Source organism: Protopterus annectens, chromosome 5.part0, assembly GCF_019279795.1.
Source record: "Protopterus annectens isolate FY-2018-M chromosome 5.part0, PAN1.0, whole genome shotgun sequence".
Classification (NCBI taxonomy): domain Eukaryota; kingdom Metazoa; phylum Chordata; order Ceratodontiformes; family Protopteridae; genus Protopterus; species Protopterus annectens.
The window spans coordinates 411,388,760-411,405,821 of NC_056735.1; the positions used below are offsets into that span (position 1 = coordinate 411,388,760).

General features: G+C 37.3%; 1 protein-coding gene across 2 annotated transcripts in view; it reads left to right on the forward strand.

The window, feature by feature from the left end:
- The window catches only part of DIPK2B (divergent protein kinase domain 2B), a 200,518-nt gene that overhangs the window by 39,299 nt on the left and 144,157 nt on the right, over nucleotides 1-17,062 (forward strand). For both annotated transcript variants that reach the window (XM_044072371.1, XM_044072372.1), the window contains exon 2: nucleotides 690-954. In XM_044072371.1, coding sequence (XP_043928306.1) covers nucleotides 690-954 — 265 coding nt within the window. The remainder of the gene's footprint in view (nucleotides 1-689; nucleotides 955-17,062) is intronic.

Below are 17,062 nucleotides of genomic sequence, written 5' to 3' on the forward strand. Positions count from 1 at the left end.
TGCTTTCAAAAGGGTATACATTTGTTACAGTATGAAGTAAATAAAACATCACTGGATGAAAACAAACATGGGGCTATTCAGAAACAAATAACATTGTGTATTAAGTGAAATAGCTTGATGAGCATTGACTCACAGGAAGGACATATATACCAAGACCATGCTAGCAAGAAAATCAGCATGGCATGCATCACAGTACAAATGGCTGGATAATGATATGTACATGAATGCCAATATGCTGACAGACATTGTGTATGCAAATGAAAGCAAACTTGGCAGTGCAATTCAGAAACATATAAATTTGCACAATAATCCACAGAGTATAACATGTGCTAAGATGCCAGGAGTAGCTTCTACATTTACTGGTCAACATGTGTTAAGTAGCCACTTTAGAATCCAGTGTCCACAATATTATATGCCTTCACATATCATAGAAAACTCCATCAGTGGTTGACATGTAGTTACCTCCATTGGACATAGTTGACTGCTGTTATGTGGACAAAGGCATCCTATTAGAGCTAGTAAATGTGTCATCCTCATGTGGTATCAAGGAGAATGCATTGACTGCCTATCCCAATGTACACAAATGTTTGTGTAGCATTAACCAACCTTGCTACAGAAACTATTCAGTATCTTCATATGATTTATTTTCTGTATTTGTTGAGTATGACAGTAATTTCTTGTTCTTGCAGGTTTGAAAGCTGGCTTTCCTTTCATTTAAAACTACCTTCCAACTACCAGACATATTATTTGGGCAGCTACACAGATGATGGTAAGAAGTGGAAGCCAATTATTATTTCTAGGCTGCTTTCACAAAAACAAAGTGTGGAGTCGGACAAAAGAATTTGTGATTTTGGTTTAAAAAAGGACACCTGTAGTATTGAAAACATCTTGAGGGGCACTGACCGTGTTTACAAGTGGATGAAAGCAGATCGCCTCACTCCTGATCTTGTGCGGGTATGGCTCATTTTCTGCATCATAAAGTGGGGAATGTATTGCTTTACTTTATCTTATTTTTTTGTTTGGTTGTTTGTTTGTTTGTTCAGAAAACACACCAGCATTTTATTACCTAGTTTACAAGAAGGGATGGGGAACTAAGGAAGATTTGCTGCATAAGTTGAGCAGCAATGATCATGATTTAAGATCAGGGAGAAGGATGGTCTCAGTTTGTAATTCATATCACCTCTCATCAGTGAGTCTTTAATATTAAGAACTAATGGGTGCTAGTTCTACTTTAAGTCATATTAGTATGTCTATCTTGCAGATTTCTGAAAAAAAGATGGAAATAATTCTGTAGGGAAAATCAAAGTAACAAATTAAGAGTTAGAAAACTTCACTATTTAAAAGTTTTACTGTTTAGAATTCTTTGTTCAGTCCTTCAGATAAAACAACTTCAGCTTTAAATCTAATAACATGCTTAATCACCTAAGCACATGAACAACAACTTAATTAGAACAGATAACATAAGTAATAAAACAACACATTAAGCCCCCTGCATGCTTGATGTGAATGAGATGTACCCATATCCCTGCTACTTATATATTCTAAGATTACTGTATTTTGGAGAAAAGGCAGTTTTATTACCTTTAGATGCACTGCAACATTCACACACACACACACACATACATAAAGGAGGTAATAAGTTGGCTATCATTTCTATTAAATTTCATCACGGTTGAACATCAGTATTGTGCATAGTAAGTGGCTTTGGTGGATGTGTGAAATAGCAGCTGATCACTGGCACAGTGGCATAGCAAGCAGCATTGCTCTCACAATGCTTGGTTCTCTTGTTGAGTTCTTGGCTGTGGTTCTTTTGCTGTGGTGTCTGCATGTCCACGCTATCTACAACAGCCCAAAGATATGACATAGGTGAATTCGCATTCCTCTAATTTGCCTGTAGGTATGTAATTAAGCAGTGAGAGAGAGAGAGAGAGAGAGAGTGAGACAGTCTGTGTGTGTGTGTGTGTGTGTGTGTGTGTGTGTGTGTGTGTGTGTGTGTGTGTGTGTGTGTGTGTGTGTAAATATCAATTTTATCTGTGGACATACCTCTCAGCTGTACAGATTTTTGCAGAATGTCCAGATTTTTGCCTTATATTTTTCGTCCATTTTTCATAAAATTGTGGCTTTCTGGCAAATTAGTGACACATCATTAAAGATTGAAGTTAGAAAATAATGACAGACATTTGAGTTTTAGACTTCATACATTTCAGAAAATTCATGCTAATGCAAAACCTGTTATTCTATCAACTTTATGTTTGTAAGAGCAATATTTAAAAATTGCCCCTATCTGAACCACTTTTTTATGGCTTTGTCCAGATTTCTTACTCCAAGAGGTTGAGTGGTACGTCTGTGGATATATGTAGTACTTGAGGCATACACCTAAGCTTCTGACTATCAGTGAAAAAAAAAATAGGTCTATATTATATGCTCGAAGGTTTAAAACTTCGACTCTCATATGATCGGCACCATATGAGCGAAGTTTTAAAACTTAGAACAAATAATAAAAAAATTTAAAAAAAAACACAAAAACTTACCTGAGTGCTTCAGGCAGGGAGGCAAGCCCCCCTGCACCCACAATGCCCCTGCTACTTAAATATACCAACTCTGAGATCGCACTACATTGAAGTAAAGATAAATATTCCCTACGGCGATCTCCATTGAAACTTGCGAGCTTTCAATGGTTTGCTCATATGGTGTCGACCATATGAGGCTTGAACTTTTGAATGTTCGTGATTTCTAATGGAACCCGAAAAAAACAGGTATCAAGTAATTATCTTTCAAAAATGAATGCATAAAGTGTATCACAGAACATGGAGACCCTCAGAACTTCTAGGACCCACCAAAATCTTCAGTTTTATAAGAGGATTTTTGACACAGGCTTAGTAGTGGAAATTATCTTCAATATCTGCCCTGGACCCCACTTATTCTAAAACTAGCCCTATTTCCATAGTGTGCACAGAAGGTCACTATAGTATATGCAGCTAGAAACATTGTCATTATTTATTTGACAAACATCAGACATATGCATAGAAGGTCCCTCTAGCTTGTTTATGAAAAGTCTACAGTCTATTTGTAACACGTTGAAATATGTTAATGCGCTCGTTATTTTTTCACTTTCCTCACAGTCAGAGATTAGACATATACAGGTGACTAATTTTTGTGGATATGGGTAAGGAGGCACGCTGTGTATGCACGTCTCACAGCAGTAAGTTGAATTATTTTGTTATGCCCATTTATATTTCACTTTCATCCCAGTCTAATACCAGAGGGAGTAACAGCAAAAATGACAGCATTTTGAGGTAGGTGTGAAAAGGCATGCTATTCATACATATGACAAACAAACAACTTAAATATATAACTATGGCCATATGGATAGGGCAGTACGTGACTCAAATGAATGCTCAGTAGTTTAGAAACAAAGTAAAAAATAATGGTTGCCTGTTAGAAAAGCTACAATGTATCAATAGCATGTAATATAATACCATTTGCTGGGGCATGACTTGTGTGAGTGCTAAATAGTTTTAAGAGTTATTTAAAGGTTAGCAAATTATTTTTTAATGTCCATACAAGTTCACTACTACTACAATATATAAAGATCAATGTAGTCTTTTTAGGCTGCTTAAAAATGCATGTAAAGTGAAGAAAATATGTAAAACATTCATATACAATTGCATCTGTAAGTTATCCATTTTTTTCTTTCAGCCTCTTAGACTGAAGAGTGTTGTGATTTAAAGGCAAGAAGTGGGTTTTGCTAGAAATCATTGATTTTCAAAGGAGGAGCTATAGATGACCAACAGCAGTAATTAAATCTTAAAAGGCAATGACAGGCAACTTATTTAGCATAAGAAATAAACAAAAAGTAAATGCTAGTGAAATGTCTGTATCTAAAATGGGGCACCATTTTGTAGCAACTGGAAATGGATGAAGTTAAGTTAGGAGTTCAATAAACATATATGTTAAATGTCAGACAGTGAATTGCTTAAATAGCAAACCAAGAAAGTAACATATTTGAACAAATGCAAGTTATTTCCCATGTGTGGGAGGGAACAGAGATAAACTTTAAACAAACTAATATCATCTCTAATGTCTATGCCAATGGCATTGAAGAATAAAGTCCTGACTAGGTCTAGGCTACCCAAATTTGAATACTATCTTGGGCACTTTACAGCACAGGCAGAGAGGATGGGAGTGTCCATCCTTGGGGGAGGAAGGAGGCATGCATGCTTGAAACACACTCAGGTAGTTTGATTTCCTTGATGGAAACTAGGGAAATATTCATGTGGTGCTGTCTTGCAGAAGTGAAGGGCAATTCAGCTTTGATCCCCATTGTACACTCCACTCTTGAGGTGTTACTGTTTATGCACAAGGGTGGAGAAAAATATGTCAAAAAGTACTCCCTTTGGAGTACTACAATACTACAATACTGCCGCAGGACTCCTTGATCTCACTGTAAAAGGATTAGACTGGACAGATGATGAAATAAGCAAGAAAAGAAGAGTAGTATTGTTAGAGCTGAATTCATCTTCAAGTCTTGGTGAGTACCTTGACATTGTAGACCCTGTTTTCACAACATTTCACCTAGATGACATTGATATATAGACTGCATTTTTATACAACATTCATCTTGGAAAACAGTAGATTAAAAATAAAAAAGACAGCTGGGAGCACAGGTCCCAGGACAAAAAAGTACCCAATCATGATGTACACACTGGTGCCAGGACTAGAAAATAAGGCAATGTAGTTTCCTCAAGACATGGAAATATTCCTACAATAGAGTTAGGCCAAGCTTGGGGGATGCCTCCTGTGGTAGAAGGAAGTAGTAGTACACAAAAATCACAAAAACTAACAGTTCAAAAAAGATCCATAAATATGACAAAGTGAACTATTAAGAGTAAGAAAGAAATGTAGTGCTACTATTATGCAAGAAGCCCAGAATTCCCAGACATAAAATATTCAGAAAGATTAAAAAAGAAAAATACTTGCATGTGAAAGATAAAAATTTGAATTCATTAATACAATAGATCCACAAAAACATTACATAGACAACGAAACTTGGGGCCATCTTGAAAAAGAAGCAACAGAGGAAATGTGAAAACATGAAGAGCAAAACCCAGAGATTTGTGAAGGTATAAAAAAATGGGTGTGGGAAAGAAAAATAGACTTGGTATGGTACAATAGTTATGCAAAGGAAAAAGCAAAACTAATCAATAAAAAAGCAGCTCCAAAGATATTTGAAGAGAAATACAGGCAAACGCATGAGATATGAACAATTTCACAACACACTGAATTTACAGATTATCTGCAAAGTGAAGGATTTAGTATGGAGAATCCAACACAGGCAATGTCACCACATGAAAGAATAATGGATCCCCAGATTAAGGAGCAGCAGGTGGAGCAGGAGGCATCTGTGGAACATGATGATGCTCTGAAGACTTGTGTAGGAGATCGGTGGAAAAGTCTAGCTGAAGTTCCACAGTAAAGGAAAGAGCAGGAAAAGCAGGCAACTCTGATGTAGGTAATGTTATGGAGTGATGAGCCAAAGGGTTCCCATATGAAGGAGCAGCAGATGAAGCAGGGTGCATCTGAACAGGATATGTCACAAAAAGATGTTCTGGAACTTTCTGTGAAATACTCATGGGGAGTGGAGTCCAAAGAAGATGCTCTCAGTCCACAAGAAAGTGATTTAAGGAAGACCTTGATTTAATAGAGATGGATAAACATATTAAGACATATGAAAGGAATAGATTATGGAAAGTAAATAAGACACAAAATGTTAGAAGATTGGTAAAACAGATGAATCCGGTAATCAGGACTATTAAGAGAAGTGCATGTTATATAACAGAAGTAAATACAATAAATTACTGTGCAGCTAAATTAATAATGGATAAAGTGTTACTACAAAAACATAGAGTAACAAAGGAAAGGAAGAGAGCAAGAAGAATGCTACCATGGAAGCATCAAACAGAGAAAACTATAAAGGAATTAAGACAAGTAGTATCACTGTTAGAAAAGGAACAGATCATCAGAAAGGCTTAAAAAGATAGATGTGATAAAAGCAACACACAGTACTAAAACATACCAGGACTATTACACACTATTGCCAATAATTAACTAAAAATATCAGTACAGCTAGCCTAGTACTTACCTATGAACCTAATAACCTATGAACCTTATCAAATGATATATAATGGAGAAGATAATACTGGATAAGTTATTGTCAGAACTGGATAGGTTGGGACTTGAAACCATATATCAGCATGCATATGCTGAAAATAGATCTATTACCACCTGTAACATGATGTTCTATAACAATATAATAACAGCTATGAATGAAAATTTGTGCCGTGATGTGATTTATATAGATTTAACTTCAGCATTTGACAGGGTCATACACAAAATACTGATCAATAAATTAGTACAACTAGGTATTGATGTACTGTTGATAAGATGGATAGCTGCATGGCTTACAAATAGGACATGGGAAGTATCACACACCAACTGGTCAGGTGAAATCCTTGGTTACAGTCAAGGTGCCCCACAGGGCTCTGTACTAGGCCCTTACTTGCTTAGATTGTATCTTTCAGACCTTACTTTTTCATTGGAGGTGTTCTACAGTCTATATGCTGATTACCTGAAACTGGGTAAACTGATTACAAGTGTTACAGATAAGGCATGTCTGCAAAATAATTTGACTAAATTGACATTTGGGCACAAGAGAATAATATGTTGATAAATACATCATAAACTAAGCATATGAAATTTGGGAGACATAAACTGAAAGGTGAATATTTAATACAGCACACAGTGATTGAAACTGTAGACTCTTTTAAGGACCTGGGTATATGGGTAGATTCAGCTATGAGTTTTTCTAATCATAATTGGCTAATGATAGTTACAGAACTATAAGTTGTATAAAAAGATTTATAAAGTCTAGGAAACCAGACATAATTAAGTCATTGTTTGTTAGTTACATTAGACCCAAACTTGGGTATGGAATAACAATATGAAAACCCTATAGGAAAACAAGCATGAATAAACTGGAAAGAGTACAGCAGAAATATACTAAGGGCATCCATGGATGTGAAAATATAAGTTATTATGAAAGACTAAAATATCTGAACTTGTCCAGTGTCTCTTATAGATATTTAAGAGGAGATATTATTCAGGTATATAGGGCATTTAGGGGCAACTACCTCTGGGAATGTTTGGGGTTATCAAAACATACTAGAGAATCGTCAGTTGACCTTTTTTTTCCTGCTACTACCTGGGCGACTGTACGATCTATCTAAACTGCAAGTATTTCTGCTTCTTTAACTGTTTTAAACTGTTTAAAGTTGTTTTTGCACCTGCACTTTTAAAGTTTGTCCTGTTTGTTGCATTTACCTGTTGAGGCTACACACTCAAGTGTGCTAGCCTGTGTTACATATTTATTGCATTTTCCTGTTGTTTGTTGCAAAAAAGAAAAAAACAAAACAATTATCCTTGTTTCCCATCTTTCCTGACCTAGAGTAGTCCAAATACAGGCTTTGCTGTATTCTGGACTTTTGAAAAGTTCCTGTGTTGCCCATTTCCTTTCTTGGATAAAGGGAGGCTTCTTTGTTCACCAGTGGCAATAGGGAGCTTAGAGCAGCCTATCTGTCCCTGGAGGAATGTTCCCAGCACAAGAATCTGGTAGTCTATTGGCCATTTTGGGCCATTTTCTAGCTCTTTCAAGTCCCCCTGTATAAAACCTGTTTTGGCACGGTTTTTGTGCTTGTTACTACTCAGCCAAGCTCCTTGTGGTCCTGCAGAGTGGTGTTAGCAGCAGAGAGGCTAAAAGAATGACAGCTAACCTGATAAAAGTGCTTCTTTTTTCCTGCTACTACCTGGGTGACTGTCCAATCTAGATAAACTGCAAGTATTTCTGCTTCTTGAACTGTTTTAAACTGTTTAAAGTTGTTTTTGCACCTGCACTTTTAAAGTTTGTCCTGTTTGTTGCATATACTTGTTGAGGCTACACACTCAAGTGCACTAGCCTGTGTTACATAGTTTTGCATTTTCCTGCTGTTTGTTGCAAAAAAGAAAAAAAAAATGATCCTTGTTTCCCGTCTTTCCTGACCTAGAGTAGTCCAAATACAGGCTTTGCTGTATTCTGGACTTTTGGAAAGTTCCTGTGTTGCCCATTTACTTTCTTGGATAAAGGGAGGCTTCTTTGTTCACCAGTGGTAGTGGGGAGCTTAGAGCAGCCTATCTATCCCTGGAGGAGTGTTTCCAGCACAAGAATCTGGTAGTCTATTGGCTGTTTTGGGCCAATTTCTAGCTCTTTCAAGTCCCCCTGTATAAAACCTGCTTTGGTGCGTTTTTTGCACTTTTTACTACTCAGCCAAGCTCCTCGTGGTCCTGCAGAGTGGTGCTAGCAGCAGAGAGGCTAAAAGAGCGACTGATAACCTGATAAAAGTGTTTTTTTCCTGCTACTACCTGGGCGACTGTCCAATCTAGCTAAACTGCAAGTATTTCTGCTTCTTGAACTGTTTTAAACAGTTTAAAGTTGTTTTTGCACCTGCACTTTTAAAGTTTGTCCTGTTTGCTGCATTTACCTGTTGAGGCTACACACTCAAGTGCGCTAGCCTGTGTTACATATTTATTGCATTTTCCTGCTATTTGTTGCAAAAAAGAAAAAAAAACTAAAAAATTATCCTTGTTTCCCATCTTTCCTGACCTAGAGTAGTCCAAATACAGGCTTTGCTGTATTCTGGACTTTTGGAAAGTTCCTGTGTTGCCCATTTCCTTTCTTGGATAAAGGGAGGCTTCTTTGTTCACCAGTGGCAGTGGGGAGCTTAGAGCAGCCTATCTATCCCTGGAGGAGTGTTCCCAGCGCAAGAATCTGGTAGTCTATTGGCCATTTTGGGCCAATTTCTAGCTCTTTCAAGTCCCCCTGTATAAAACCTGCTTTGGCGCGTCTTTGCGCGATTTTGCGCATAGCGCAGCATCAGGCAGCTCCGTTTAATTGGGTTTAAACCATTGTCGGCTCCACAAAGTCTGCTCTTCACTTTTTCCCTTAGAACTGATCTAGTTCTCATAATAAACACCCTATTCCTACTCTAAAGCCTGGCACTTGCTCACTAAAGCAATTATATAAGTCAGCACTAAAAAATTAAAAGCACTACACCCTCACAAACTCCACTTGAGTACCTTGTTCCCCATTGGCCCTTTTTTTCAATTATAAAGGAATTCCCAATACTATTCTAGCATGTCCAAAGGTCAGTTGTCAATCTCCTCTCCGGTCCAGCTGGTGAATCTGGGAATCTTGAGGCAATGTTACAACTGCCTCATGTACACAGACAACCCTCTCCTCCTCCCAACAAATTCCAACACATGTGAGAGATGTGACCATACAGCCAAACTGGAGGATAAGCTCTCTCAACTCAGTACTGGCGTAACCAGACAGGAGAAGAAGGAAACCACACTCACTACAATTACAGTCTCACATAGACCTACCACGACAGCAAACCAAACACATAAACACGCAAAAACATACTCGGAGGCTCTAAATAAAAATCTGCCTAAGCAGCAGAGACCTCCAAAGCAGACACCCAAGCAACCGCTACCCCAAAACAAAACATGTGCAACACATAGCTCAGTGTGCCGAACAGTCACAGCCCTTAAGGCTAAACAACACACCTGATACACTTGTAATAGGTGACTCTATCGTCAGGCACACTGATGTCCCGCTCACCAGGCTGAACAAGGAGAAGGTCAAGGTGAGCTGCCTGATGGGCACCAGGATTTGCCACATAACACAAACACTCAGGTCACTCCAAGGCAAGTACAAATATGGCTCAGTCATTATCCATGCTGGTGTGAATGACCTGAGACGTACCTCCCTGGACTACATGAAAAGAGACATAGAGGAGCTCTCTGAGCATGTAGCCCAGGCTGGTATGACCCTGACCTTGAGTAGCATCTTACCCTCACCAAGAATGATGCCACAATATGAAGACAAGATGATCAGTTTCAACAATTGGCTTAAGTACTGGTGTCATTCAAAGGGGATCCAATGCCTGTCAGCCTGGGATGACATGCTCGACATGCCATGATGCTTTGCTAGGGACGGCTTGCACATGTCACCCCTGGGCTTTCGGATATTGGCAAAGGCGCTTGCCACCCCCACAGTGCCTTTTTTAGGCAAGGCTCAAAAGACAAACCCACCTCCATAGGTATCACAAGGGATAAGAAACTAAGAGTAATGCTACTCAATGCCAGAAGCCTAAACCTCAAGATGCACGCACTCAAAACTCTCCTTAGCATGGAGAACATCGATATCTGTGCAGTAGCAGAAACCTGGTTCAAGGCTCCCGAGAGCACCCCAGCACTACCAAGTTATACCTCATACCATGCTTTTCGGCCCCAAAACTTGGACCGAACCACAAAAGGAGGGGGAGTATCAATATTCATTAAAGATACCCACACTTCCAGGTTGGTGGTAGTATTAGTGAGGTGGTCACCAAAGGAAGGGGTACAAATTTTGTCCCCCTAGGTAAGGGTTTGAATAGAATGAAATCTAATATGAGAGCTTATCAGGAACCCAGTGTGAACCACACAAGGCTGTTTATACTTGAATACAATACTATAGCACCTGATGTGAAAAATATAGTGATTAAGAATTGGTGTATTTTTAGGGGGACCCCTGAAATGTTTAGAATACTTGTTTGTAAATAGTAAAGGTAGAAATATAAAAATGTTATGCAAAAAGACAGGTGAAAGTAATATGTGCATTGTTGAAAAAGTTAACAGTACTATAAAAAAATTAAGGGGACACACAGATGTGGGCATTGTACCCAATGCCATTTCATTTTTGAGGGAGGACAAATAAATATTGGCAGTAACATTAAAACCTATTCTTCTCCAAAACAGCAATTGTGCTTCTACGTGTTTTGTTTATTTGGTTGTTTACATGGGCTGTAAAGCATTTTACGTTGGCAAAACTGAGTGTATGTTTAGAAGAAGGATTTAGGAGTATACTAGTGATATGAAAACAAAAAATATTAACAACGCCCTTTATAAAACACAGTATTATTTGTCAAAGTCTGAATGTTTTTCAGTTTGCAATTCTGAAAATTATTCCTGTGAGTCCTAGAGGCGGAGCATGAAAACAATGTATTAAGCACAAGGATTAGTATGGCGGTTTCGATTAAATAATAGTGTTAGTATTTCTAGTATTTTAAAATTATGTGCAGCAAAGTTATAATTAATATTTTATATATATATATATATATATATATATATATATATATATATATATATATATATATGGGCCTACTACTGTAGATCGAAATTACACTAGCTCGAAATAGGATAGTAGTGTCCCACTAACGTGAAAGTGCACTTCAATGAAAGTGCACTTTCGCAAAAGTCACTAAGTCGAATGGGACATTTCTTGCACTGTGGTGCGGTAGTGATGGACCTTAGGGTTAGGGTTTGGGTAAAGGATAGTGGATAGCTAGTAGGGCTATCCACTATCCTTAACCCAAGCCCTAACCCTAAGGTCCGTGACTACCACACCACAGTGCAGGAAATAGGTCCATAACTATTGCTCAGTTGAGGAAATACAATTTCCTGCACTGTGGTGCAGTAGTCACGGATCTTAAGGTTAGGGCTTGGGTTAAGGATAGAGGATAGCCCTATTAGCTATCCACTATCCATAACCCAAGCCCTAACCCTTTGTTTGTTCTAGCGACTTTCGCGAAAGTGCACTTTCATTGAAGTGTACTTTCGCGTTAGTGGGATACTACTATCGTATTTCGAAATAGTGTAATTTCAATCTATGGTAGTAGACCCATATATATACATATATATATATATATATATATATATATATATATATATATATATATATAATAGATAGTTATAGATATATAGATATATATATATATATAGAGAGAGAGAGAGAGAGAGAGAGATTATTTAAATTTGGAAATGCTATTGAACACGTGCAGTGAATTTTTATGGAATGTGTAGTGTGTTTAAGATATTCCATTGTATTGCTTGGTTTGTTAGTAATAAGTGGGGCTGATTCATTTAGCCCAATTAAGTGTGAGTAGAAGGGCTAGACGGATATAATTAATTGTCTATGTAAGTTAGTTCTGATGAAGTCTGTGGTAAAGACTGTATGGATGAAAGCGCTTAACTAACTTTTTCTATTAAATCCTTTTGTATATAGAATTTCATCACTCTCTTGTTGATTCTATGTGTTTCTAGTATTTTAAAATTACATGCAGCAAAGTTATAATTAATAGCAACTTATATATATATATATATATATATATATATATATATATATATATATATATATATATATATATACATATGGGTCTACTTTCTTTCGTTGAATCTCATTTCAATGAATTTCATTTCACTCTGACCACATCACTGAAAACACAAATTACTGAAAACTCATTTCAGTGAATCTCATTTCACTGAACTGCAGTTAGTATATATGGCCCTGTATCGAGTACTGTAAGACAAGTAAAAGGTACATGCCCTTTTCCCTACTGTAGTGCGATCATGGAGTCAGTATATATAGTTAGGGGATGTGGGGGGCATAGCCCCTGCCACATTGGGAGGTGTGCAGGGTGAAGCCCCCACCTTGTTTGTTTTATATTGTATTTTACCAAAAACTTCAAAACAATACATTTGAAGCAATAGGCATACATAGTTTCAACAACAATGACTAGCTCTCTCCAGAAGACAATATGTACTCAAACTAAGTGGGGGCTACACCCACCACACCCCCAGTACACCTCCTCCTAACTATATATAGTAACTCCAGGATCACACTACAGTGGGGAAAAGGGCATATATCTTTTACTTGCTTTATAGTACTCTACACAGTGCCATATATACTAACTGCAGTTCAGTGAAATGAGATTCAGTGAAATGAGTTTTCAGTAATTTGAGTTTTCAGCTAAATGGTCGGGGTGAAATGAAATTCAGTGAAATGAGATTCAACAAAACAAAGTAGACCCCCTATATATATATATATATATATATATATATATATATATATATATATATATATACTCTGCTATTTAAATTTTGAAATTCTATCGAACACATGCAATGAATTTTTATGAAATGTGTGGTATGTTTAAGATTTTCTATTGTATTGTTTTGTTTGTTAGTAGTAAGTGGGACTGATTCATTTAGCCCAATTAACTGTGAGTAGAAGGGCTAGACAGATATCATTAATTGTCTATGTAAGTTAGTTCTGATGAAGTCTGTGGCAAAGACTGTATGGACGAAAGCCCTTAACTAACTTTTGCTATTAAATCCTTTTATATATAGAATTTCATCATTCTCTTGTTGATTCTACATGCTTACACTCAGTTTGTGTACTAAGATTTTCATTAAAGGTCAGTAATACACATAATGATAGGTAAGGTTCACAGGCAGCACACATATAGTCTATACAATATCGGTGAAGGATAAATGACAAACAGGGTAGGAATGCATACCAGCCATGATGCACATCAGAAGTACATATGTACCGATGCACAAAGCAGTGATGAGATGTTGCAAACTGTGTGACATTATACCAGAGTGAGTATGACCAATGGTAGGTATATGTCAGAGAACAGTGCACAATGAATATCAAATACCATCATCTACTAAGCTGTCAGCCAAGCAACAGCAAGGATGATCAAATCCAGGCAAGGAAATACCCGAACAGACAAGCAGGGAGCAGAACAGAACCTCCAACCCTGCATGCAAAATGCAAACAATTAAGCACAGTGCCAAATAGTAGTACTACAACAAAAGAAGTGATGAGACTGTGTAATAAATCATTAAGTATACACACCACCAACATGGGAAAAACAGGATTCGTATGTCAAAGAACACATTCCATGTCAGAGGCAACACATATGAGTGTTCAGGTGTACAACTTACATGACATTCACTGATATTACATAAGTGAAACAGAAACAGGGCTCATCACACATACTCGCAGCAATGGCATAGAATATGAAGTAAAAGCTGATACATATATGAATAACAAAAGGTAAGGAAAGCAAGCCTGTGCACAGGCAGAAAACATACCAATGTCTGGGTAAAGCACAATACACAAATACAACATAAACACTGATGTAATATACACAATTGCTACCACCTTGTGTGCATATGCCTTGCATGTGGATGATACCAAACACATGCAAGGCATGTGTTGTGTATGATCTCTAACATGGTGAAACAAGGTCATATTCTATGAGTACACCTACATTACAATTATGATACATTACATGAAGGTGAGCATATGGGTCTACTTTGGAAGCTCGAAGTTTCAAAACTTCAAACTTCATGTAGTCGAGATCATAAGATCAAAGTTTTGAAACTTTAAATGGTTTTAATGGAAATCTCTGTACAGTGCGGAACAGGAAATTTACCGTTCTCTTCACTGTAGTGTGATCTCGGAGTTGGTATATTTAATTATCAGGGGGTGTGGGGTGCAGGGGCATGAATGTAATTTTTTTTTTTTTTTTTTTTTTATTGAAGTTTTAAACTTTAAAAATGTCAATGTTATGATCTCAACCATGTGAAGTTCAATGTTTTGCAAGTTAGAGCTTCCAAAGTAGATCCAAGCATACAAATGTACATATGCCATGTATATGTTAAAAATATAGGCCAACACTAAAAGGGGAAAAGGAGATAGACAACATAAGTCCACATCAGTGAGGAAATGCTAGCAAGAGAAAGTAGGCACAGAATAAAACTGGACAACCATAGCTAAGAAGAGATATTGCACATGTAAGTGTCCACAACACAAGATGGACTGGAAGTCCTTGCAAGCAAATGGCCAATGTCTGACACATATGCATAGTGCAATGGCCATGACTATAAACATGTCTGTGCACAAATGACAAACAACACAGAAACATGCAATACTTAAACAGCAAATGGCACAGGTACACAACAAAAGTAGGTTTGAATATCACATGTCCCTATACACTGCCATGCAAACATAATACAACAGGTTTCACGTTCAAAGTAAGTCATATAAATATCACTGTACATGTGTAAGACTGATCAAAGGATAGTCTTGTATACACAAGTATAGCACAGCAAAATGAAATATTTAAACATAACTAAATATGTATTACAAGGACAATTGTGTCAATCATATTATGTCCATACCCATGTACATCCACGTAAATCAGTGCATATGTACTACAAATGCATGCACAAGGACATGTATTCTAACCTGTGTATACATATCTTAATATAAGCTATGTGCAACAAGACTTGATAGTGCCATAAGCAATATATTGGCAAAAAAGGGAGTCATGAATGATGCTGTATAAAGCTTCATCTCTGTATATTCAACAAGGGGTCACTAAATGCCAATGCAGTACATGAAGGATACATGTGCAGATGTATATCTCACAATACTCTAAAACAACAGAAGTATTAATTTGTATAGTACATTGCACAGTGATTGCCTGTACATGGCACACACAAGGTCATTGTTCTAGTGGGACAGCATGACCCACCAATGTTACATAACATACATAATTATGTCATGTTGTTGAATAAATCTATGATAGCAAAAATCAACGCACAAATTGGTATAATGCATGCACATAGATTCCATGCATATATAAACATACCTGACTGACCACACTGTGTTATCTGAAAGGAATAAAAATAATGTAGTATATGAGTTGTTGTTATCCCTTCTAAGTACATATGTGAACAGCATAAGCAGAACATTTGTGCCCAGTTCGCATTATACTAACTGTGACAGTCATATCTGTCACATACAAGGCTAGAGTGTATTGGAAAGAACAATATTTGCTGCGCTGCATACATAAGGAGTACACACCCACATACAGATTTAAGGAATAGCACCCATGCCCATATGGAGTATGTATGCAGTAATGGGAGTATATGATGATTAAGTAAATAATATTGATAATGCATATACCATTTGCTAATGTATGTCATACTTCAGCAGCAAGATAAAGCCATATATGACCTGATATGGGCAGTGCTCATCATGATGCATGTCTGAAAAGGATGCCAGCAGTATGGGATATATGCATAATTGTGCCTATGCCATACAAATTGGAATACACAAAACACCATGGTAGCAGCATTACGTAAGTGTATAACTCAGATGATAGTTACATCCCTGAGAGACCACCATGATGGGGTCAAACATCACAAAAGATCTCTCTAGCAATCTCCCAGAAGGAGTCAAGCATGCCCCATCCTATGTCCCGAAAAATTTTACCATTAGGTCCCTCATCTGTGTCTGGAATATGTCAGTCTTCACATCCCAGATTTGGCCCCAAAGGTCTTAGCCCTGGTGCAGTGGTGGACTTCTTTGGTGCTGATTTGCAGGAACAATGGCACAAGCAGGTCCTGTTCTGTTGTCATTATCAATGTTATCATCTCTGTTTTGATCCCCATCCTGTTCCTCGGAGTCCATCTTGGCTGTCAGTGGTCTGGAGCATCACTGTTGTTGTCGTTGTCTGATCAGTAAAGCAGCACTGGTCCCATGCTCTGACAAATTACAACACAGGAACAAAATATTATACATACATAAGAAGTAGTAATTTCAAAATAATGAATATCTGCAGACTAATAACCTAGTATTTACCTATGAAGGTTTACCTATCTGAAAATTTTGACAAAAAGTACACAGTCTACATTTTTTAACTGTTATATATGTGATTTTACACTACAGTCTGACCTTATCCAATTATAATCACTTATTTGAGGACAGGCATACATTTAATCCATAATAAATTACAAAAAGGTATGTCACATACATCACATATTTATGCCAAACATATCCAAAATAAAGCACAATCTTTGATAAGGCATGTATAAAAATGCATAACCCCATTAATATACAGATGCATTACCTATGTAAATAAGCAGGTATCACGTACGTTGTGTGACACTCTACAATGTATTGCTGTTACAAAAACTGCTGTTTGTCATATGTGTATGCAGAGATTACACAATGCACAATAAATATTATTACAGCATTATGAAGGGCCTGAAAAGGAGGACACTCTCACAG